At 37.7% G+C, this 21,364-nt stretch overlaps 3 protein-coding genes across 3 annotated transcripts; all 3 read right to left on the bottom strand.

The window, feature by feature from the left end:
* Nucleotides 1-458: 458 nt before the first annotated feature.
* LOC132124807 (troponin I, slow skeletal muscle-like) lies at nt 459-10,729 on the bottom strand. The gene is made up of 8 exons (XM_059535960.1): nt 10,725-10,729; nt 10,062-10,064; nt 7,942-8,011; nt 1,934-2,023; nt 1,642-1,815; nt 1,492-1,574; nt 1,306-1,342; nt 459-738 (listed from the first exon to the last, which is right to left on the bottom strand). The coding sequence occupies exons 1-8, from the start codon at nt 10,727-10,729 to the stop codon at nt 619-621; spliced, it is 582 nt and encodes a 193-aa protein (XP_059391943.1). The 3' UTR covers nt 459-618.
* Nucleotides 10,730-14,057: 3,328 nt separating this feature from the next.
* Nucleotides 14,058-16,263, bottom strand: LOC132125202 (troponin I, slow skeletal muscle-like). Its single transcript, XM_059536486.1, has 7 exons — nt 16,183-16,263; nt 15,695-15,756; nt 15,450-15,494; nt 15,232-15,363; nt 14,789-14,878; nt 14,533-14,706; nt 14,058-14,421 (listed from the first exon to the last, which is right to left on the bottom strand). The coding sequence occupies exons 4-7, from the start codon at nt 15,334-15,336 to the stop codon at nt 14,335-14,337; spliced, it is 456 nt and encodes a 151-aa protein (XP_059392469.1). The 5' UTR covers nt 15,337-15,363; nt 15,450-15,494; nt 15,695-15,756; nt 16,183-16,263; the 3' UTR covers nt 14,058-14,334.
* A 926-nt stretch (nt 16,264-17,189) lies between these two features.
* tnni4b.1 (troponin I4b, tandem duplicate 1) lies at nt 17,190-21,364 on the bottom strand. Its single transcript, XM_059536487.1, has 7 exons — nt 21,226-21,364; nt 19,874-19,909; nt 19,621-19,662; nt 18,574-18,705; nt 18,397-18,486; nt 17,485-17,658; nt 17,190-17,377 (listed from the first exon to the last, which is right to left on the bottom strand). The coding sequence occupies exons 4-7, from the start codon at nt 18,676-18,678 to the stop codon at nt 17,291-17,293; spliced, it is 456 nt and encodes a 151-aa protein (XP_059392470.1). The 5' UTR covers nt 18,679-18,705; nt 19,621-19,662; nt 19,874-19,909; nt 21,226-21,364; the 3' UTR covers nt 17,190-17,290.

Raw genomic sequence — 21,364 nt, 5'->3', positions numbered from 1 at the left:
CATTTACAGTACAAATTTAAATTAAAGACATTTCATATTTTTACTTTTTTTTTGTAATGTCAGTGAAGAGATGTAGGGTAAAAAGCAACACAAAACAATCTATAGCTACTATCTAATATGCATGAATTGCTAGAAGTCGTTATAAGCTGAAGGTCCTTACCTCTCAGATGATGGAAGTATGACTGTTTTGGCCACAGGGAAGAAACTCTGCAGATTTATAGATTCTGAAGCACTCGTGAGAGGCTTGCTAAAATAAACTAGTGTCCACACCATTCTTACTGTCAAATGCTTTACATCCCAGACTGCAGAGTGACGGAGCACCTGCTGCTCAAGTGTACTTTATGTTCTCTAGACTAAGGGTGAGCCCAACAATACAGCATTAATGAGACCATATGTGTGAACACATTGCGTGATCTAATTTCATTTGAACTGGAATGAAGTGTCAAGTATTATTGTTCGTTTTTTGTGTTTTATTTATTTTTAATTATATATACTGCATATCTTGGTGAAAAAACAATCTCTCATATCTTCTATACAAGAAAATATTAATAATATTATTGTATTTAAAGATTATATTGGAATAATGAAGCTTATTTCAATATTTTCATAAATGCTTAACTAATTCAGATCTGAAATCACAGATAATTTCACCACCATCAATAAGGGACCTTGAACATGAAGAAGTGATGAATGCGGAGTGTTTCTTCTTCTTCCTGATATGTTGTTGTAGGCTGCCATCTGTAGGGCAAAAGAAGCACTGCAGCTGTATTAAATATGACAAGATGTGAAGAAAGCGCTTTTAATTTGAAATACTACATTTTACAAGCAAGTATTTAAAACATTTCATTTTGATTTACTGCTAAATCAGATTCTAAGACTTCTAAAGTTTCATTTGTTAACATTAGATAACGGCATAATCTAAAAAAATGTATTAATCTTGGTTATTTTTTTATTTTAACACTTACTAATACAGTATTAAAATCAAAAATTCTAAAGTCACAAGTAAAATCAATCATGAAATAATATTTAACGGATAATAGAGCTGACACGAACTAATGGTTTTATTTTAATTAACTGAAATTAACATCCGAGATGAATAAATAGTGTTACAAATGTACTGCTCATAGTTAATGTAGTTAATGCATTAACTAATGGGATTTTATTGTAAAGTGTTACCCTGGATTCTGTGAAACTGATCAGTTTGCCTTAACTAATAGTAAGAAAACACGTTACAGTGAAACATTGTAATTCAAAGTTCATTGTACACTTTGAAAAAGTACTATCTGAAGTTAAAACAGTGATTACATCTTTGACGTCATCTTTGGTTTGATACTGCTGCCATCTGCAAGACATTTAAAGAGATTTTGCTCAGATATGATGTTGTTGTTCCTAGTCTCTATCTACCCCTTACTTGTCATATGTTTAGAGAGATCTTTGTGCAATAAAATATATATTAAAATGACTCTCTCTCTATATATTTTTAGGGCCTACTGTCCAGCATCAAACAGCTTCTTCCTGCCCTCCATTTCAGACAATGCCTCTACATTTTTACGCCAGTCAGTCACCTCTTCTTTCTGTGGAAGATAAATACAGATAATTGTTTTTTATATAAGCACTTATTTTATATATATATAGTTTTACCTTCTCCTCTTCTTTCTTCACTGTCTTCAGGTTAGCTTTGAAGTCAATGGACTGTGAGTGTTTGGAGCCTAGAAGGACACTTAGCATGTGTTCAGCTGACAGTTTGACTCCCTTCAGGTTAGGCCTCTTTAGCTTGCTCTTCATCTCATAGATCTTCTGATTCATTTCCTGTATCTTTATCAACACAGACCACATGTTGCACTTCAATTAACACAAAAACCGCCTGTTTACAGAAAAAGTTAAAAAGTTAACTGTTTACAAAATACTGATGTGTGCTACTCTGTTTTCATACCTCTTTGTCATTTTTGGTCACCTTAATGCCAATGTCATAGTGTTCCTCATCAATCACGTCTATCTTGTGATGCAAATCCTTGCAGTGTTGCTACACACAAAACATAGAGTTCGCAAAATAGTTAATAATGAATTAAATAATAAAAAATATTTAAATTAATTTAGAAATGAACTTACTTAAAACTATTAAATATTATAATATGAACTGTGAAAATGCACGTGTTACAAAATGTAATTAAAAGTGCAGCTTAGGCTGCTAAATAAAAAGGCTTCTGTTAGCAGGGTTGCCAAATTTTAAGTTTTTATTTTAATTTTTTGGGGTGGGGGGTGATTTCAATCTTGATTCAGTATCAATCTAAGATAAAAATCTTTTGTTGAATGCTGTTGATTTTTTTTTTTAGCACAATTTGAAACTTAAATTCAGTATTTGCTCGCATTCATTGTGTGTAATTATGCAAGTATCATTTTAAAAAAGGATGCAAGTTATTAACTTTTTAAATTATTCATTTAAAAATCTAGAGTTTAATCATGTCTAAATATTTATTCAAATGAAGAACCTAAAAATAATTAAGCAGGTATGGCCTGCAATATTCTAGATATATTTAGTAAATAGCCATACAAGTACCTAGTGGGTTAACCATGACATTACAAACGAAAAAATAACAATTCTGACCACAAAATTACTCTAATTTGCCTCTTAGCATTGCAATTTTTAGCCCTTTTCTCTATTTTACCCTTAAATACTACACTAATTGTAATACAAGTAATAGAAATATTAGAAAAAATATGCTAATGGACCATAATTATTGTACAAATAGTATTTAGTACCAAAATATCTTTTCAAAATATTAAATAAATATTATTGAGCTAAAATATAGAATACTTATTTAACTGAAAAATAGTTAAGGTGTATGGTAGCTTTATAACCAATACCTGAGGGTAAAGAAAACATCTCGGTTACGTATGTAACCTTGGTTCCCTGAATAGGGAACGAGATGCTGCGGTGACGTCACCACGTATGGGAACACCTTCGGTGTGACGAATGTCTGAAGCCCTACACCATCCCGCCAATCCTATTGGCCAAATAGCGCGTGGCACCGCCCAGCATGCGTAGGCATATATATACCTGGTGCCGCGCGCCATTTACCTCAGATTTCATGACGAAGAAGAGAAGAAAGCTATCAAGGTATGGCACGGCCAGAACCGCAGCATCTCGTTCCCTATTCAGGGAACCAAGGTTACATACGTAACCGAGATGTTCCCTTTCATAGGTCACTTCAATGCTGCGGTGACGTCACCACGTATGGGAACGCTATACCATCACGCCTGACGTACCTGATAGCTTGGATCCAAGGAAGCATCTGCTCAAGCGGAGAGAACCCGGGAGCCAGGAGCCATCCTCACATCCAGACTGTAAGACCTGATAAAAGTGCTCGGTGAGGACCAGCCTGCCGCAGCACAGATATCATTCAAAGAAGATCCACTGAGAAAGGCTTGAGAAGAAGCCACTGCTCTTGTGGAATGACCTTTTACTCCTAAGGGCGAAGCGAGCCCGCGCGCCTCATAGGCCAAGGAAATAGCCTCCACCAGCCAATGGGACATGCGCTGTTTCGTAACTGCATGGCCCTTATTCTTATGTCCAAAACAGACAAACAGCTGGTCAGACTCACGCCATGGGGCAGTGCGATCCACATAAGTCTTCAACGCCCTCACAGGGCAAAGACTTAGATCTCCAGACTCTGTCGCAGCAGGAGAAAAAGCCTCCAGGACCACCTGCTGAAAATGAAAAGGATTAGACGCGACCTTAGGAACATAATTAGGCCTAGGTCGCAACAACACTTTCACAGAGCCTGGTGCAAACTCCATGCACGAAGGTGAGACAGAGAGAGCCTGTAAATCCCCAACTCTCTTGAGGGAGGATAAAGCCATGAGAAGAAGTGTCTTCAGAGTCAGGAGCTTATCCGATACAGTTTCCAGGGGCTCAAACGGATGCCCTGACAAACCCAGTAACACAATGGATAAATCCCATGAAGGAACTCGCACAGGGCGGAAAGGTCTCAACCGTCGCGCACCCTGTATAAAGCGAGAAACCAGTGGATGACGACCCACTGAAACACCACCTATATGCTCATGGTGAGCTGAGATAGCTGCCACATAAACCTTCAGGGTGGCTGGTGTCAATCCCTCCGAAAAACGGTCTTGAAGAAACTCCAGTACTGAAGCCACAGGGCAGTAAACTGGATCCACATCATGAGTTTCACACCATGTCATAAACAGTTTCCACTTGAAAGCATATAAGCGTCTCGTAGAAACTGCTCTAGAGTTCAGTATAGTCTCGGTAGTTTCAGCAGAAAGACCGGGACATATCAACTCACTCCGCTCAGAGGCCACGCCCACAGGTTCCACAGATCTGGCCTCGGATGCCAGATCCGTCCCTGTGCTTGCGATAATAAATCCCGTCTGAGGGGAATCTCCACCGGAGAGCCCGCTAACAGATTGATGAGATCCGCAAACCACGGCTGTGTGTGCCATCGCGGAGCCACCAGCAACAGCTGTCCCATCCCCTGTCCCGTCGTCCGGGGATGTGAACAGCCCGGATCGACAGAAATCTGTCGTGAGACCAAAGAAGAATCCGCCTTGCCAGTCTGCACAGAGGGCGAGAAGGTAATCCTCCCTGATGGTTCAGATAAGCCACGACCGCAGTGTTGTCCATTCTGAGAAGCACATGACGGCCGGTCAGTAGACTCGAAAAATACTGGAGAGCCAGAAAAACCGCCAGTAATTCCAATTTGTTTATGTGCCAGCTGCGTTGTGCCGCTGTCCACACTCCGTGGGCTGGGCGCCCCTGACAAACAGCTCCCCACCCGGTCAAAGACGCATCTGTCGTGACAGTCTCCCGGGAAGCACAAATTCCCAGCCGAACCCCGGTGAGGAGAAATTCGGCTGATGTCCATTGTTTTAACGACATCACACACCTCCGCGTCACCGAGATCGTTCGATGCGGAGAACAACGGGGTGAAATATTCTGTCGTTTCATCCACCACTGAAACGGGCGCATGTAAAGCAAACCCAGATGAATCACGGGAAGCGCCGCCGCCATTAGACCTAGTAGTCTGAGGCACAGTCTCACTGTCACTGTGTGACCCGCCCTGAAGTGCTGAACGCATGACGTAATCGACTGAGCGCGCGGGACAGAAAGCTTTGCTGTCATCGCGCGAGAGTCCAATTCTATTCCCAGAAAGGTAATCCGTTGAGAGGGGATTAATACACTTTTCTGGAAGTTTGTGCGTAAACCCAGGCTGTGTAAATGATTCAGCACAATATCTCGATGAGAGTGTGCTTGAGTCTGAGATTGCGCTAACACCAGCCAGTCGTCCAGATAGTTTAACACACGGACGCCCCGGAGCCGCAACGGGGCCAGAGCTGCGTCCATGCATTTTGAGAATGTACAGGGAGCTAGCGCTAAGCCAAAGGGAAGAACGCGGTACTGATACGCTTTGCCCTCCAAAGCGAATCTGAGGAACTTCCGGTGTCTCTCGATGATCTGAATATGAAAATAAGCATCCTTCAGATCGATCGTGACAAACCAGTCGTTTGGTTGAATCTGAGACAAAATAGATTTTACCGTCAACATCTTGAATTTGCTCGACCTGAGTGCAAGATTTAGACGGCGTAAATCCAGAATGGGTCGTAATCCGCCGTCCTTTTTTGGTACCACAAAATAACGGCTGTAAAACCCTGACTCCATCTGAGAGGGGTGTACTTCTTCTATAGCCCCTTTGCTCAGTAGAGCTAACATTTCCTGTCTCAGCACCGCCATGTCCATCGGTTTCATCACCGTGGAGAGAATTCCGCGGAAAGGGGGCGGGCCTTTCCGAAACTGAATGGTGTATCCGTGACAAATTGTGCGTAACACCCATTGAGAAATGCCGGGCAAGCGTTCCCACGCGGCCCGAAACAATATTAGCGGTTTCAACATGTTCGTTTCCTGCAACGCTGTTGCACGCATAGAATTGTCCGGGCACGAAAGACTCACGGTGTTCGTGCACAGGGGAAGTATATGCATAGCAGGAGTTGTATCTCGTTGTACGTAATCCTGAAACGTGTCCACGGCAGGAATTAGGCCAACAGATTGAGCATCGGGCTCTGCCGCTAGCGAAACAGCGGCGGCTGTGCGAGCCGTCATGACGGGCCGTTCGATGACGACCCTTTGAAGCGCTCCTCGAGCTCTGAAAACTGGATCGTGCATAGTGTCTGAGGAAGCGATTGGTGTTACAGTTCGTTCCAATGCTGTTCGAGGCGCTGTTTGCGGCGAAACAGTCAGAGTTTGAGCGTGGGGACTGCAATGAGAGTGTTGGATGCGCGAAAGCGGTCCAACAGCGCTCTCTAGCGGAGGGCACAGTCCCTGGCAGGCAGCGAAAAAATCAGGAGCTGCTGTTAGGTGCCCGAGAACGAGAGGCATTGGCCGTCGAACTCAGGTTCAACCTTTTTCGCTGGCGTTGTTGAGCCGGTGGAACAACCCTAGGGCCCCAGTCCTTGCGAGGGGGCGCCATAGGTGAAGGCTCTTCCCGAGAGGGCACTCGCTGGCGGTGAGAGGAGGTTGAGTGAGAACGCGCGGGCGCCTGACGGCGTTCAACCTCTCTGGGTCTGCGGGGAATCAGCTGGCGGAAAGCGGCTGATTGTTGTTTCGCTGCTCTGAACTTCTCCACCACTGAAGTGACCGCCTCTCCAAATAAACCGTCCTTAGACACAGGGGCATCCATGAGGAAAGATTTATCCTTTTCCTTTATATCGGTGAGATTAAGCCAGAGGTGGCGCTCAACCGTAATTAATCCAGCCATGGAACGGCCCACTGCTCGAGCAGTATGTTTGGTAGCACGAAGCGCCAAATCAGTTGCTCGCCGTAGTTCCTTGACCGCCTCAGGTGTAATGCCGTCCCCCTCGTCCAATCCTTTTAACAGCTCCGCTTGGTAGGCCTGAAGGACCGCCATAGAATGAAGCGAAGCAGCCGCTTGGCCAGCGGCCATATAGGATTTTCCCACTAAACTAGACGTGACTCGACACGCCTTCGAGGGGAGGAGGGGGCGGGACTTCCACGCCGCGGCCGAATTAGGCGCAAGATGTTCGGCGAGAGTCTCTTCCACCGGCGGTATCGCTGTATAGCCATGACTCGCCATGCCCGAAATGGTGGCGAAATCCGCGGCCTACGCATGCTGGGCGGTGCCACGCGCTATTTGGCCAATAGGATTGGCGGGATGGTATAGGGCTTCAGACATTCGTCACACCGAAGGTGTTCCCATACGTGGTGACGTCACCGCAGCATCGAAGTGACCTATGAAAGGGAACCATATTAATGTTGCCTCTCCATCACTCTCCAGAATAAAATGATACAGTAAATGTCATCGATGTAATAATCACTGCATAATATGCTGTAATGTTTACCAAAAAATGCTGCAAATGCCTGTATAGTGAAGCTGTCGTCTATTCTACGTAAACCTATTCAAATGGATTGTGTGAAGTTTTGTCTGGTGAGCTCCATGAACCACGTGACCGCGTGGCGACGCCGGCGAGATCAAAGCTGGTCGCAACCACTGAGATAATGATATAGATATATAACATATTTGTTTTGCTCCTGGAATGTCCTAAAACGTAATATTTTTGTGAGAGGCATGGAAATATATATTTTATCCCATCTCATAGATGCATAATTCTTGCGTTTCCCGAGATACCCCACGTTTGCGCGCAAAACTTTTGCGTTCCCCTAAGAAACGTTTGCATTCTTTGCGAGCAAACACAAACAAAGCCTCACGGTTCAAAGCAAATTATTTGCGTGCGAATGCAAGCGTAAAAATACATTTATTTTTCCTCTACCATTTCATTTTTTCCATCAACATGTCACCTGCGAAGGTCACGAGGCAGGTGAGTAATTGATGACAGAGGTTTCGGTTTTGGGTTAACATTCGATTAAGTTTTATAAAAGGAGTTCAATTGTCCATTTAAATCATTTACCTGTAACGTTAATTCCTGTACTGACAGGCCGGAGGAACTCTCTCCCTGAGCTCTTGCTCTCTCTCCTTCTCTTTATCAGCATATCTAGAGCTGTATTCAACAGCCTTATCTTCAGGATGGCAGGACCACTGTTGTCACATCAAAGCGAAGAGCTATTACTTTTGTTATCAGTGTAGAATCTCTACTTGAGGAGGGAAAAGTTCCAATAGTATCCAGCAAACTGTGTGTATAACTGTGTTCAGCAGGTGGCGCTCTCCTTCAAGCCCAGCCGACGAGCTGAAGTGATCCTGGGAGCATAGACAGAAGAGAATGTAGATAGAGACTAGGGCTCCACAATTAATCGAATTTCTAATCGCGATTACAATTATGGATGCAACAATTACGTAATCGTTCAAAGTGGCAATTAATCGTTCAAAGTCCACTTATGTTATTCTGCGTGTTTAAGATGTGTTTTTTTCTTTCTACATGTTATCTTATGGGATTTTCCCATTATTTTAGTTTTAGTATAACATTATAATACAATTCATATTTTTATATATCCATCCTTTTTTTTTTTAATATAATTTAAATAAGAAGCTTATCCAGTGTATAGTTGACATTTGAGCCCTTAATACTGTAGAAAAGCACAAAAAAAGAAATTGCAGTTAAGAGTGTTTTTTAGCTTATTTTCATATAACAATATGGCATGCAGTTGCATCAAACAATGGTATAAACATCATTCAGTGTAAATTGGGATAAGTCCTAGTAGAGACATATCACATATGACAGATATCAGAATTCATAAATAGCTGGTTATTACTGATGGAGGTAATCACGCGTCAGACATCCTTCTGTAGTTCTCAGTTATCTGTGAAATAATATAACTGTATAAATAATATAACATCTCTTCTCTGAAACACATATAAAGGAAATGAACAAATCAGAATATTTAAGATAACAAGCATTTGACTCATATCCTGTGCACTGCGATTTTAGTATTTTAGACACTTTTATAGTATTAAGTAGTATTTAGAATTATAATTTTTCCATTTTAATTTTTTTATGTTTAATATTTATTTCAGTTTTAGTTTAGGTAATTTTAGGTTTAGGTTTGTTTAAATATTTATGTATTTATTTTTTCAGCTTTATTTTATTTAATAAACACTGATCCTGTAGTTGTCATGACCTGAAAAAAAAGTTTTATTTTACATACAAAGTCATTTAAAGAGAATGTTGGAACCATCTGATGTGCTGATTGCTAGTCACTGTTATCACAGATGTATTAGACGTTGTAAGTTGACTACCATATGCAAAATATTTTCACTAGTTAAAAAAGTATTTAATACATTTATTTCATAATAAGTATAGTTTAAATCTATAAATATATTTACTGACATATCACTCGAGACTTATAGACAGAAAAGTTATAATTAAACTTTATTTGGAGTACTACTTGTGCATAATGCACATTTCCTAAAATTAAGCCTAAAATTCAATATATCTGTATTTGGACTTCAGGACTACTTCTGCAGAATTAAAGTGTATTAAGTACAAAATTAATTGTTCCAATTTCACGGTATGTTTTATTAAGTATATGAATATGTAAATGTATCTGTTGTATAGTTAGCATGAAATAAATGTATTTCGAATACTTTTAAGTTTATTTATTTTTACACTAGGATAATCATCATATTTAAAATTCAAGCTGCTTTTGTAGTTACAATTCCAGATTTTTTTTTATAGCACAGCAAAAATATATACAAAATTAAAAGACAAATTTAGCATGTTTCATATAATGTAGCATCTATGCAATCCATAAAAGTTAATGTATAACTTAATTCTAATTTATTAATGACATTGGTAATCCATCCATTTGACCTATTAGTCCTCTACACAGTGGTAGGAGTTCTGTGCATAGCGTCCGTGAGTTTTTGCATAGGTGAAAATCTTCCAGGATTGTCACCAATTTGAGAGACATCTGAATGCAACTGTGCCCAATTTCTTACTAGTTTTATATAAATAATAAATAAATCCTTTACCATCACAGCTAATCTATAACCCTTTCTAACAACAGTATAATGATGCATTTGCAAATAACCAAACACACAGCTTTTAGCCTCTGACCACTGAAAGAGACATACCTGCTAGAAGAAGAAAAGACAGGAGTGCGAGTTAACTGGCTGACCGAGGAAAGAAGAAAATCCTTAGATTTATAGTTTCAGCATGCATGGGAAGGTCTCACTAAAATAGACCCCTGTCTGTGCCACTCTACTGACATTTACCATACACACAGTAAACTAGTGTATAAAACTGGACAGAGACATGCAGCTATGCAGTGTGACTGTTGACCAGTTTGTATGCCTCTTTTTGGTGGTCAAAACCATTTTGATGACCATTTCAAAGGTCTAAAGGTAATGCTGGTCATAAGGGAAATAAACTGAGTGGAAATGACAGTCTATAAAGAGTAAATAAGGCAAGAATTTTGCACTTATTAAGGTACAGCTAACTTGTACTCAAATTAGAAACATTATCTATTAAAAACAGGAAAGGATAAGATGTCAAGACAACAATTAAACAGTGAGGAAGTGGAAATAACAGATATTTTTGGAATCTACGTTTATTCCAGTTAATTGCAATATGATGTTACGCTATTACAGCTATCTCATGAACGTGATAATTTCCATGCACATTAAGCGACCAGTAGCTGGCAGGAGACGATATGCTATCAGTCATATCTAGGGTTTAGAGGACAGCAAGCAGGTGGAAGCACTGCCTTAATGTAATGTGAGCTTCCCTCGTCACACCTCATTTTCCCTGAGAGGTGACACTCCAAGAGATATGTAGTGAATTACCACCTGCCGTTTGTCCTGGATTTATTTTTAGGCATTATGGCCAGATGATTGGATGCCAAATGCAAGAAGTCCTTGTCTTTAAATGGCTTTGTACACTTTCAGAAAAAGATACAAAAGCTGTGACTGGGGCGGTAACTTTTAGGTATGAATATGTACACTTTAGGTACTAATATGTACCTTTAAGGACACAGTATGGACTCTTTAGGAAAGTTAATGCCCTGTGACAGCTTGTGTACCTGTTTTTCTGAGAGCATTTGTTGTTGTTTTCATAGAGCCATTAAGAGATAAAAAAAAAATACATTAAATATGTTACATGCAGTTACATTCAAGCCACAGCATTTTTATTTGTGTGTGAATGTGTGTATTTATCCATGTGGAAAAAATGTAGGCCGGGACTTTTTTGTCCATCAGGAATTGATTGGATCATTGTATCATAGTTGGTTGCTTATTACTTCAGTTTCCATCACAAAATAAAAAGGTAATTGCACAATTCTGATATTATGGCTTTTTTCTCAGAATTGTGATATATAAACTTAGAATTGCAAGGTATAGATGTCAGGGTTCTGTCACTCCAGTCTAGTGTTATTCATGGTTTTGTGACAGAGCCCTGATACTCTCCTCATGTCATTGTTTTCATGTGAGTGCGCGGCTTAGTTTTTACTGGCTGCCTGCCGTCTCGTGTGAACACGCGGTTTATGAGCTTGCTCATTAGCTGCGTGTTTGTGTCTATTCAAGCACATGGCTAGTGATTGGTTTGCTGGCCATGTGCTTGTGTTTTTTTGTTTTGTGTGAGCACATGGCTTTTGTCTTAGTTCCTATGTGCCATGTGCTCTCGTCAATTGTCTTGACCCCACCCATCTTGTTACCTGATTATTGATGTAATTTTCCCCACATGTGTTCCCTCGTTATCCTCCTCATTAGCTCCCTATTTATTGTCCTTGTGTTTGCAGTCTGGTTGCTAGTTCGTCGTCAAACATTTGTCTGTGCACATCGTGTCTTGCCTTGCCTTTCCTTGCCAGTCAAGTTTAGTCTGTTTTCCCCTACGGGGTAGTTTTTGTTTGTTTATTTTATTATTACTACTATTAAAGAGCCCTTCTCTCTGCATCATTGAGTCCTCGCCTCATCCCTCTACCCAAACCCTGACAATAGACTCTTAGAATAAAAGTAATAAGTCATATAACAGAAAATGTCATAGAAAAACAACTAACCTTTACATTTCACAATTATTCTTTTTTTCAGAATTTTTAGATAAAACCTCAGAATTTTAGAATACAGATTATTAGAATAAAAAAGACTAGTTGTATAACAGAAATTGTCATAAAAAAACATTTTAATCTCACAATTCTTCAATTTTTCCCATTCAGAATTGTGAGATATGGTCTATAGATATAGACTCACAATTCTTAAAAAAAGTCGGAATTGTCAGACGCTGTTTTTTTATTCCATGGTGAAAACAGAATTGTGAGATATAAATGCAGAATTCTCGGAAAAAGTCAAAATTGCTAAATGTAAATTCAGATTTCTGAAAAAACAAGGTCAGATGTAAAATATTACAATTACAATTTTATAACTTGCAACTCAGATAAATAATCTCACAATTCTGACAAAAAGTTGAATTTTTTTTATTCCATGGTGATAACAAACAAAACAGAATCAACATGTAAACAGAATTCTCAGAAAAAAGGTCAAATAAATAAAGTCACAATTACAAGTTTATAACTTGCAACAGTGAGAAATAATTTAGCAATTCTGAGAAAAAAAAGTCAGAATTTTGACATTTAAACTCAAAAATGACAATTGTTGTCAATTAGCATGTATCAAGGTCTTTTAGGCCCAATCCCAATTCTATTTTATACCCCTTCCCCTACCCCTACCCCTCCGCCTACCCCTTCCCCTTCCCCTTGTCCCTTGAAACAGAGAGTGTCAAGGGGTAGGGGAGAAGATATTCCCCTAAGGATTGGGACACCACTACTATGACGTCACACGCCATCATTCGTCGTCTAGCTCTTACAATACACACATATACTGGTGTACATTAGAGCCTTTAATTATCGTTCTGTATTAATGAGCTGCTTACTGACACACACACATATCGGAAATCGCGCAGCTCACACATCCAGGAGAAAATAAACTTGTCAACGCTGCCCCACGACTTTTATTAAATACAGTTTAAATACTGAATCACTACATTACATTTTCCAGCGACGAGAGGATACAATCGCTGTTTTTAAGTAAACTCACACTAAAAAAGATAAACGCACAGACGCGAATACACGCAACTTCCATTTCTCTTTCTCTCTCTCTCTCTCTCGAATAGGCAATATTTGAGAAAATGGTTTAGCGATTTCTAATTATTGGGGGGATTAGTCTACGGTATCGCCCTGATCAGACATATGCTGTGGCACTATCAATCAGTCTGTAATGATATGACCTTAGCAAATATTAGCGATTTTTTGCAAACATTTCTTTGAGTAACATGACCGCTAATATGAACTCACAATTGAATGTAACATTAAACAAATGATTACTTTTCGTTAAAATCTTTATTTATGCCAGAAAAGCTTACATTTATGTGTTTTTTTGTTCGCTGTAGCTGCCATGTTTCCGAGATAATTCATACCCCTTCGTCTGAAGTGTGGTCCCGAAAAATCTTCGTTTGAAGGGCTATCTGATTCCCCTTCCCCTACCCCTCCAACCAAACGATAATTGAGACACCCTTACCCCTTCACGTGAACACGTGAAACGGAGGGGCAGGGGAAAGGGGAAGGGCTAAGGGGTAGAATTGGGATTGGGCCTTAGTCTGACATTGCAGAAATTGCACTGGGACGATTTCAGTTGGTATACTTAAGAGTTTTTGGGACATTTTAATAACAAAATTAAATTAGTGATTTAGTTTGAAAGCTTTTAAAGTGCATGTATTTTTTTTGTTCCACAAATTTACAAATATCGTTGATTGATGTTAGAACAACTGAAGGTATTCCTGGGAGACAGCAGTTGTGTTATGTGAAGTGAGGTCAAATAGATAAAAGTGCATGGCAAGTTCAGAGACTTCAGGTCCTGCTACATTTAGGGCTGTTGTATCCAAACATTTCCAGAGGTCTTTTGATCTGAAGTCCTAAGCGTCAGGCCTTGTTGCAGAAACTTAGATTTAAAAAAAAAAAGTAAGGGTCAAAATATTATGGCTTTCTTTGTTTTTATTTTTAAGACAGAACATGGGCTCAACATTGCAGAAACCATCAAGTAAGTTTCAAACACTGTTTTCTTGTCTAAATATCTTATATGCAGTTTCTTTTTAACTAAAATAAAATATTAAGTCATAATCCTAAGATATTATTACAATAGGATATATGTGTTTTATGAACTTGCATTGATTTATACATTAATTTTAATAAGTTTATTAATTCTGGTGTAGTTGTTACCTGAAAGAAAACAAATAAAATTCAGTGCTTAAAGTGTATAAATCAATGCATATGCAATATTTAATACAATATTTGAAGTAAGACATTCTCAATCAAAAGACAATCATTGACAAACAAACCATCAAGTTTTTTAAATGTATCTTCTATTGTGCCGCATTAAACAGCTTCTTCCTGCCCTCCATTCCAGACATGGCCTCCACGTTCTTACGCCAGTCAGTCACCTCTTCTTTCTGTGAGAAGAACAGGTGTAACAACAGGGGTGTCTTAAAATAGCTCAAAACTACATATGCATTACCACTCAGAATAAAAAAAATTTTCCCTTAAAATGTCACATGGCTTACCTTTTCCTCTTCTTTCTTGACTGTCTTGAGGTTGGCTTTGAAATCCACAGACTCTTTGACCCTGGAGCCCAAAAGAGCACCCAACATGGCATCGGCAGAGATTTTCACCCTCTTCAGTGCAGGTCTCTTCATTTTACCTTTAAGTTCGGTAATCTTGATGGTCAAATCTGTAATCTGAAGCAGACACATTATAGTGGATCAACATAAAGTGTATTTCCATTGAATCTACGTAATAAGATAAATGGTGGTGTAGTACCTCCTTTTCATTTTTGGCCACTTTGACGGAGACGTCATATCTCTCTTCATCGACAACATCAATCTTTTGATGGAGGTCTCTACAGAGAGCCTGAAAACAAAGTATTTTACCAATGAAATGACCTCAGGAAATTACTGATGCAGTTGTTAATGCTATTTTTAGATTTAGAAAATCACTGAAGCTACAATACTTTACTTTTATTTTTTATTTTTTTTTACATTTACGATCCGTACAGATGGCACCAATTCTTAAATAATAACTTAAAAAAAAAAAAAATTAATTTATTAATTAAGTCTATAATTATAATCTTAACAATGTAATAAATTTGAAAACATAATAAAACATTTATTCAAAACCTACTTTTATTCATTAAAATGTTTGATTAATTAATTTTATATATACTTTTTAATTCATTAAAAGTATAATTTTTGAATTTGGTTTACCTGAAGATCTTGAACAGACAGACCGGACAGTTGTAAAGGAGGCACTCTCTCACGCAAGGTGGTCTCTCTCTCCCTCTGCTTTTCTTCTTTTTCAGTTACAAGCATAGAGGTTGCTTTCTTCAGCAGCTTTGTCTGAAGGAAAACATGTCAAGAGGTATTGTTAAATGCATCATCTTCAGGAATTATATCTCCTCTGTAAAACCAACAGAACCAAATACCTTTAAGAACAACCTCCTGGATGCCGTAATCTTAGATTTGGGTCGCTGCAAGAATTAGGCACAATCAGATTTTGTTGGGGAGAAAAGAATGATATTGCCATATACAAAAAGTAAAAGTAATAAAAATCCACTTACCTGTCTAAATTGGCAATTTTCAATTTATGAAAAGAAATAAAAGTAGGCATGTTTTAAACATTTACATTTACAGCAAGATATAGATATTAACAACTTAAAAGACTTAATACTTACGACTCAGACATTGTAAGCTTCTAAGTATTTCCTTTTTATGATTTAATCTAGTGTAAATCTGAAATATAAAGATTGGTGACTGATAAGCACAGTTCATAAGTAGTATTTTGGAAGCATATGACACTTTAACAAACCTTGTAGCCAAATTTTGTAGCACCCGTTCACACACAAATCACACACAAAATAAATTTCGGATGGATAAACCAGATTTAGAAACAAGAAAAGAAAAGAAAAAAAAGAAAATTCTTTCTTCAGTTGTTTCTCCCAGTCAGCATTGCGATTAAAGGTGCAGATTGACACTATCCTTTGGCTTCAGAAGAGATCTCAGCAATGTAACCAGCCATGTCTCATCAAATCTTTTAAAGATCAAACTATCTGAGCTATGCTACGCATTAATTTTATGTCAGCAGTTATATTCCTTTTTAAAGAAATTAAATGCATTGGTTTTACAGTTAATGGTGCCAAATAGTGCAGTAGTTCATACCTGTTCCTCCAAAGACTACTCCAAGGCAATGAGAGTGTGACAATGTCAGTGCAGAAGAAAACCCAGGCACATTTTATGGCCTCTTTGGCCTCCTCTGAGTGGCTCACTAAAATAGACTGAAGCCTTACACCCTGAGGCTCATTTTACTCAGCACCATCAAAACACAATTGCACACATTGTCCACTGCCAGTCACTCTTCATTTCCCATTATTTGACCCTACAAGGCAGAAAAGGCTTTGCTGAAGTCAGCCATAGCTGTATGACCTCTACTGTACTGCAAATGAAAGTGATCACAGAGACTTGAAAAAAGTAACTTTTATTCAAAAACCTTAGTCAGCATTTTAATATGGAACAACATATTAAATTGATATGAAGATATGAATCAGTGTATTATGTTGTCTGTCCATGTTTTATACTCCTACAATCTTGGTTTGCAATGGATTTCCAAAAAGTATGAAATACAAATAAATGATACCAAAGCTGCATTGCATTTGATTAAATATACACAAAGCATGTGGTAACTTGCTAACACTTGCAAGGTACACAACCAAGTGTAGCGATGCATTTCAAGGACGGCATTTGTTTTGCAAGGGAACTGCACAGTGACACAACGTGTATCTTTGTGCATGGGGTCATTTAATTTTGGAATGCCATTAAATTGCAGTTTTTACTTTCAGTAGCATAGAAAGTGTTACAATATTGGACATCTTTTATTCCTTAACAGCACCATTTCACAACACTGCATTCAATTAGTTTCAGTGTGATTATAATTCTCATGCGTATTATTATTAATATTTAAGATTTCATATACAAGATATCAAATTTAATTTCAGATGCATTGAAACATAATCTGTCCACAAATTGCAGCAAAGGACAACTGATAAAGATAAACAAAGTGTTAATGTCACCTACAAAAACACTTAAAACTATGCACATTATAAACAGTTTTTGTGTGTTGAATTGATATTATTAGTCACAAGAAATCCAATTTGTACAATTTGTTCTTGTTACAGAGTCTGAGAAGTAAAAAACAATGGCAACCTTGAATTAACAAACTTGGTTGGTAAATGTGCTGGATGTCAAGTCACAAGTTTACTTTGCTACGTTTTTATTGTCCAGCATCAAACAGCTTCTTCCTGCCCTCCATTCCAGACATAGCCTCCACATTCTTACGCCAGTCAGTCACCTCTTCTTTCTATAAATGAGACGAATATAAATATAGGTTTAGAATGAGGTTTGATTTATTTAAATGATGAATGAATTTATATGCCAAAAGACTAAAGCATAGATCAAATGCATTACCTTCTCTTCTTCTTTCTTTACTGTCTTCAGGTTGGCTTTGAAATCGGACTTTGATGACATTTTGGATTCAGTCAGCGCATCGAGCTTGGCATCGTGTGACTTCTTAACTCTCTTCAGTTTGGTTCGTTGCTTTGTACCCTTCATTTCCCAAATCTTCTGAGTCAACGACTGGATCTGAAATGGACCACAATGATGTCAGCTTTGTATTTATTCATTTGAGAGGAGTGTTTTAAATGTAATAGGAAAGATTCATTACTGACAAAAATATATATAAAAAAAACAGTAATTGAAATAAAGCTTGAATAAAATAAATATAAATATTAGATGCCAAAAAAATAACTTAAACTGTATAAACTTAAATGTAAATTAGAACCATTGCCTCTGCAACTACCTGAAATAAGTTAAAGGTACTAAAATTACTGAAACTGAAATCAAAATAAGATAAAGATTAAAATTATATGATGATATAATATATATATATATATATATGTATATATATATTCATACATATATATATATATAATATGATGACAATAATTGGCAGAAGAACACATTAACTATAATTAAAATTAAAAAAAAAAACTAAAAATATATAAAAAATAAAAGCAAATTCAAAATATTGATCCATACTGTAAGAGTTTATAAATAATACTAAAATATCATTGCTTGATAGACATTGTGCAAGCACAATTTTCATGTTCCCTGGGATTCAAATCCATAATCATAATCATTGTTGGTGTCATTAACAACGGTTAGGTTATGGGTTTGAATCCCAATTCATATATTTCTTGCTTTATTTAGTAGAACCGCGGGATCTAAATACTTGTTAACTTTTGTATTCATTAATAAACTACTACTTAATCAATTGATTGTCTTTGTAAAAGTAGTCACAAAACATCACAAAAGCATTACCTCTATTTCATTTTTAGCCACTTTAATTTCAAGATCGTATCGCGCCTCATCAACAACATCAATCTTGCGGTGAAGTTCTTTGCAAAGTTCCTGAAAAAAAAAAAACCTTGAAGACATTCATAATTAATATTTATTTCTGCATGTAGCTTGTGGAGAAATGCTTATTCAAGAAAATACCTGGAGCTCCTGTGCAGGCAGACCAGATAGTTTGAGAGGAGGAACCCTCTCATTAAGAGCCTCATCCCTCTCTCTTTTATTCTGCTCTTTTTCAGCTGCCAGCATGGACGTGGCCTTCTTCAATAATTTGCTCTGTAACATAGCAGCACTGATGTGACTATAAAGCTCCAGAAGATTAGCACATAGCTTAGCGCTAACACAGCCAGCCGTTTCATCATGGATTCTAGTCTCACTTTTCATTACATACAGTACATTTACTGTAAAGTGAAAGTGACGTGACAATCAGCCAAGTATGGTGACCCATACTCAGAATTCATGCTCTGCATTTAACCCATCAAAAAGTGCGCGCACACGCACATGCACACACACACTGTAGTGGTCAGCCATTTATGCTGCGGCGACCAGGGAGCAGCTGGGGGTTCGGTGCCTTGCTCAAGGCCCCTCAGTCATGGTATTGCCATCCCGAGACTCGAACCCACAACCCTAGGCTTAGAAGTCATACTCTCTAACCACAAGGCCACGACTTCCCCAGTAATATGTGCATTTGTTCACTAACCATATTAATATTACTACAAATATGACATACCGTTGAAAGTTTGGGACCAGAAAGTTATACTAACCATTGGTACATTTATTAAATCAAAAATACAGTAAAAACTGTACAGTAAAAATTTAAATAACTTCTATTTTTTATTTGAATATATAAAAAAATATATTTTTGTGATGCAAAACTGTATTTACTGATCATTACTCCAGTGTTCAGCGTTTTCATGATCCTTCAGAAATCATTGTAATATGGTGATTTTCTGAAACATTTCATATTATTGTTCAAAACTGTGCGAAAAACTGACAAAAAAAGAAATTTTTAGTATGAAACTTAGATATTTGGTAGCTAATATTATAAATGTCTTTACTGTCACGTTTGATACATTGAATGCATCCTTGCTGAATAAAAGGATTATGTTATAAATATTAATATGAATGAATTTCTTTGAAAAATTACTTATTAAACAGTGTATTTGATTAAAAAACAAACAGGCAACTTACTTTCAAGAGCAGCCGCCTTGTGGCAGTATACTTAGTTTTTTTCTGAAAAAAAAAAAAACAAGTCATATTTAATCTTTCCAAATTATTTTTTACTAATTTATGAATTATGGTATATCTTCCCAAAACTTACCGGTCTACAACGACAAAGCACAGAGCAGTGTGATAAGAAATAAAAAAAGAAACAACAAAATGCATTAACAAAAGAGCAATTGATCCAATCTAGAATTTTGATAATAAGGCTGTCAAAGTATACTTACCCTTCAGACATGTTTTTTTCTCTGTATAGACGCTGAAAAGGAATACTTTTTTTATAATTCTTTGAAAAATAATTTAAAAACACATATAAAGTATTTATAAAGACACTTTCACAAGATTACATATATGATCACATTATATCTTGCATTAAATGGAAAACTGCTGTCCATGTGATCCTTAATGTCTTGGAGGTCATGATATCATTCAGTGTGTATGAATCTGTGCGTCAGATTTGCGTCGCTAGGAAACATTCTTACAGTCCACACATAGAACATAGTCTGGAAAAGTGACGAGTGCCAAGTATTTAAAAGGCAGAGGAGTCACAATGTAGAGGAAAATGTAATTTGGGGCCCTCGTATCCAAAGGAGACTGTTTATATAAAGCCCTGGTGCCAAGCACTCTATCCATACCTATTCATTGCCTTCATACCTATTGTGCCTTATAAAGCACATGCTTGTTAGTGTTCCCAGCCTGGCTAAATTTGAACATGCTTTCATGTGGCCCAGTTTCAAGTTCTAGTCTTGAACTCACCACACTGGATATTAATGCTTTTATACGGATCCTGGCTAGGAATCATGTTTTGGAAAAGATAGCTGTTATTTCAAAATAAATTGTCAGGATATTGTGAGTTTTTGCTTATAAGTACAAAAGAAAGAAATGCACTGTTAATTTTTTTTAATGCATTTGTCAGGATATTTTCACTGCTTTGCTAAATAGTAAAAAAAAGGCACTGTTAATTTTTTATGCATTTTATTTCCAAAACCCTGCAACATTTAATTCTTGGTAGCCAGAACTAAATTTTTGGAAAATATATTTATTTTTAGCTAAATTATTTGAGTATAATGAGGAAACAATGACGTTTAAAGTTGTATGCTTTTGAGTACAAGACAAACCACCTGAGAACAGGTTTCATGGTCTAATTGGTTCTGCGAGCCAAATCTCTGGCAAGTCAAGAACGTTGGATCTTGTATCCACACTTCTCCATGTCTAAGCTAGCCATGAAACAACTATAGTATTTCATAACATACATTCCTTAAAGTTGACACAACTGGCTTGTTACGGAAATACATGGTGTGGTGTGTACTAATCCCTGCGGGGAGCCGCGGTCATGACACGGGAGAATGTAGGATGTACATATACATACATCCATCCTCCAACAGTGAAGGTGCGAGTATGATTATCTTTGAATGTTCAAATGTGTGCTGTAAATCTATGAGCGATAAACAGACCATACAGTACAAATCCCCTCAAATGTTTAGCAATAAACCCAATGTCCTTAAGTATTTATGACAACATGTCTGGTTCCCTTAAACTTGGTGTAAACATGCTGTGAATGCTCGCAGGACTTACCTTGAACTAGGAGGCAATCAGAGCACGATGAGTTGTGTGGTGGCGTCGAAGAACAATAAACGTTATATGTTTTTCGTGATGGATTTATGGGTTGAATCCTGCGTGTGAATGGCTCACTAAAATAGACCCCTGTTACGTC

The sequence above is a fragment of the Carassius carassius genome, chromosome 43, assembly GCF_963082965.1.
Source record: "Carassius carassius chromosome 43, fCarCar2.1, whole genome shotgun sequence".
In the NCBI taxonomy this organism is placed as follows: Eukaryota; Metazoa; Chordata; class Actinopteri; order Cypriniformes; family Cyprinidae; genus Carassius; species Carassius carassius.
Note: the sequence above shows the minus strand (reverse complement) of the source record. Positions and strands in the feature narration are given on the sequence as shown.

Bases quoted from the DNA above. Each gene is read 5' to 3' on its own strand.
- LOC132124807 (XM_059535960.1), bottom strand. The intron at 1,343-1,491 runs GTAGGCCCTAAA...AATGTCTTGCAG, and splicing joins AAGCTGTTTGATGCTGGACA to ATGGCAGCAGTATCAAACCA. The intron at 739-1,305 runs GTAATCACTGTT...TTTGCCCTACAG, and splicing joins CCAAAGATGACGTCAAAGAT to ATGGCAGCCTACAACAACAT.
- LOC132125202 (XM_059536486.1), bottom strand. From the start codon at position 15,336: ATGCTTGTAACTGAAAAAGAAGAAAAGCAGAGGGAGAGAGAGACCACC. The intron at 14,879-15,231 runs GTAAACCAAATT...CTTTGTTTTCAG, and splicing joins TGTCTGTTCAAGATCTTCAG to GCTCTCTGTAGAGACCTCCA. The intron at 14,707-14,788 runs GTACTACACCAC...TGTCTGCTTCAG, and splicing joins TGGCCAAAAATGAAAAGGAG to ATTACAGATTTGACCATCAA.
- tnni4b.1 (XM_059536487.1), bottom strand. From the start codon at position 18,678: ATGCTGGCAGCTGAAAAAGAGCAGAATAAAAGAGAGAGGGATGAGGCT. The intron at 18,487-18,573 runs GTATTTTCTTGA...TTTTTTTTTCAG, and splicing joins TGCCTGCACAGGAGCTCCAG to GAACTTTGCAAAGAACTTCA. The intron at 17,659-18,396 runs GTAATGCTTTTG...GGTCCATTTCAG, and splicing joins TGGCTAAAAATGAAATAGAG to ATCCAGTCGTTGACTCAGAA.